The following is a 2,516-nucleotide window of genomic DNA, read 5'->3' as shown; positions in this document are numbered from 1 at the left end:
TTTTCTGTGTTCTCTGAGTAGGACTTGATAAGGAACAGGACGTTGCTCCTTTATTTCCTAATCTGTTGCTCACTGTCAGACTCAAAAAAGCTAAGGCAGCTTTCCTTTTCTGCCTTGCCTTCTTTTGCAAGCAAGAATGAAACTTGTGAGGACCTGAATAGAATTGGGCATTTTCAGCCACAATCTTGATTCTCCCTCCCCATTTCTCATTGACTGTTACTGTCCTAAAAGCCTGAGTCGGAACCCAGTTTTGAGGCAGCATTTCTACTCTAGGCTCAGGCTAGCATCTTGTTTAGAGGAAGAAGATGATGTTATCTCTGATCTCTACTCATGAAAACATTCTGTGGAGATTTTGAGGGATTTTGGTTTAATCCTTATTCTCCAGTATTTTCCATGTGTATTCTAGAGCCCTCAAGAAAAGAACTTAGGTCTGTTTTATTTTCTCTGGACTCTAAGACTCTTAAAATCAATCCTTCTTAGATGACTATATGCTAGAGCAGTGCCCTTACCTGAAGGCCTAGAGCTGCTACTATGCCCAGTAACCTAAGAATGCTCACTGGAGTGAACCAGCATACAGATCTGTATTGTGGGTAGTCTCTGTGTAATAAGCTCACAGGAATCTGGGCAATTAGTGCTGAGCTTATCTTTCTTTTCTTCTCTCAATTCTTCATAGCTGGCTCCCACCAGAAGTATTTCCCTGCTCAACTCCATGACTATCATCCAGAATCCTGTGAAGGTCTGTGATCAGGTATTTGCCCTGATCGAAAACCTCACCCACCAGATCCGGGAACGAATGCAGGACCCCAGGTCTGTAGGTGGGTATGAATACTATCTTCCCTTCAAGGTCTCGGGTATGGATGGGTTTCTCAGGCATTCTTGTGTCATCTCCTAAATGTCAGAGACCAGGCCTCCTCCTCCCTCTGGTTCTACTTCAGAGTCGTCAGGTCTTTGGTTGGAGGTAAAATCTTTGATTCTTATCTGATTTCTGCCTTTCTTCCAGACCTGCAGCTCTACCACAGTGAGACACTAGAGCTAATGCTACAGCGTTGGAGCAAGCTGGAGCGTGACTTTCGACAGAAGAGTGGGCGCTATGATATCAGTAAGATCCCTGACATCTATGACTGTGTCAAGTATGATGTGCAGCACAATGGGAGTCTGGGACTTGAAGGCACAGCAGAGTTGCTCCGTCTCTCTAAGGCATTGGCTGATGTGGTCATTCCCCAGGTGTGTCTTGTATAAGGGACCTAGCCTGGGGATGAGGGTGTTGGGAAGGAAAGAGAAAAGGTAGAAAGGAAGGGTGATTTGGGACTAGAGGAAAGCCACTTGGAGGAGGAATAAGTTGAGTTTCTACATTTCTCAGGGTCCAGTCTGGCTCTTGGTAAGTACAGGAGGCTAATTCAGGAGACACCTGGAAGAGGGGAATGTAGTGGATATGAAAGAAGCCCTAGACGTGAGGTGAAGACAGGCATGATCTTGGTCCTGGGAATATGAGGCATGAGAAAACAAGATTTATTGAGGTATTTATTCCTGGCCTGTGGCCCCTAGGAGTACGGGATCAGCCGGGAGGAGAAACTGGAAATTGCTGTGGGCTTCTGTCTTCCACTGTTGCGGAAGATACTGCTTGACCTGCAGAGAACCCACGAGGATGAGTCTGTCAACAAGCTGCATCCCCTGTGAGGGAGGGCTGGGAGGGGTGTTGGATGGAGGGAGGGGCATGTCAGGGAGTCTTGGGGAATCAAGGCTGGGACAGCCTGGGGAAGCAAGAATAGACAAGATTTTGGGATGGAAAGGAGAGAAGTCTTTGAGGTGGGAGAAGAGAGTTTGCAGAAGGGTGGGAGGAGGATTAACTGACTGTGTGAGTGATTTAGCTGTTATCTCAGGTACTCCCGAGGCGTGCTCTCCCCAGGTCGCCACGTTCGAACGCGTCTCTATTTCACCAGTGAGAGCCACGTCCACTCCCTACTCAGTGTCTTCCGTTATGGAGGACTTCTTGATGTAAGGATCCTCCTTCTTCTTTAGCCTGTGAACAGATTTTTTTCCCAGCATTCTTTCACTCTTCTCCTCATGCTTTTAAATGAAAGCTTTCTCCCTTCTCATTAGCTCCCTGCTCATTCCCTGCCTCCCTTTTCCTTAAGCAATGGCTTACCTCTTTTGCATTTGGTAGGAGACCCAGGATGCACAATGGCAGCGAGCTTTGGATTATCTTAGTGCCATCTCAGAGCTTAACTACATGACCCAGATTGTCATCATGCTTTATGAGGACAACACACAGGTGAGGAGCTAGCAGGTGAGGTATGAGAGGAAGGCCCCTTCTTTTGACTTCTATTTTAAAAAAACTCACTTATCCTTATAATTTGGAGAATCCAGCTAGGTATGGCACTTAGGCACAGATGACACAGAGCATCCAGGAGGTTCTTACTGGAACAGAAAATATGTTCTGGGATATTGCTGAGCCAGAGAGATCACCTAGAACACAGCTCTGACATTAGGAAGAGTATGGAATTTGGGACAATGTT

The 2,516-nt window shown here is 46.5% G+C and overlaps 1 protein-coding gene across 1 annotated transcript; it reads left to right on the top strand.

The window, feature by feature from the left end:
* Positions 1 to 653: 653 nt before the first annotated feature.
* LOC108526144 (inositol hexakisphosphate and diphosphoinositol-pentakisphosphate kinase 1-like) lies at positions 654 to 2,284 on the top strand. The gene is made up of 5 exons (XM_017866798.1): positions 654 to 815; positions 1,001 to 1,224; positions 1,546 to 1,673; positions 1,881 to 1,995; positions 2,165 to 2,284. Exons 1-5 carry the CDS (start codon positions 710 to 712, stop codon positions 2,282 to 2,284), a joined length of 693 nt encoding a protein of 230 aa, XP_017722287.1. The 5' UTR covers positions 654 to 709.
* The last annotated feature ends 232 nt before the right edge of the window (positions 2,285 to 2,516 follow it).

The sequence above is a fragment of the Rhinopithecus bieti genome, unplaced genomic scaffold (assembly GCF_001698545.2).
Source record: "Rhinopithecus bieti isolate Rb0 unplaced genomic scaffold, ASM169854v2 repeat_30953, whole genome shotgun sequence".
Lineage (NCBI taxonomy): Eukaryota > Metazoa > Chordata > Mammalia > Primates > Cercopithecidae > Rhinopithecus > Rhinopithecus bieti.
The sequence above is the reverse complement of the archived record's forward strand: the minus strand, read 5'-3'. Positions and strand labels throughout refer to the sequence as shown.

Coding starts and splice junctions, on each gene's coding strand:
- LOC108526144 (XM_017866798.1), top strand. CDS start 710: ATGACTATCATCCAGAATCCTGTGAAGGTCTGTGATCAGGTATTTGCC. Junction 1,674..1,880: donor GTCAACAAGCTGCATCCCCT/GTGAGGGAGGGC, acceptor CTGTTATCTCAG/GTACTCCCGAGGCGTGCTCT. Junction 1,996..2,164: donor GTTATGGAGGACTTCTTGAT/GTAAGGATCCTC, acceptor TGCATTTGGTAG/GAGACCCAGGATGCACAATG.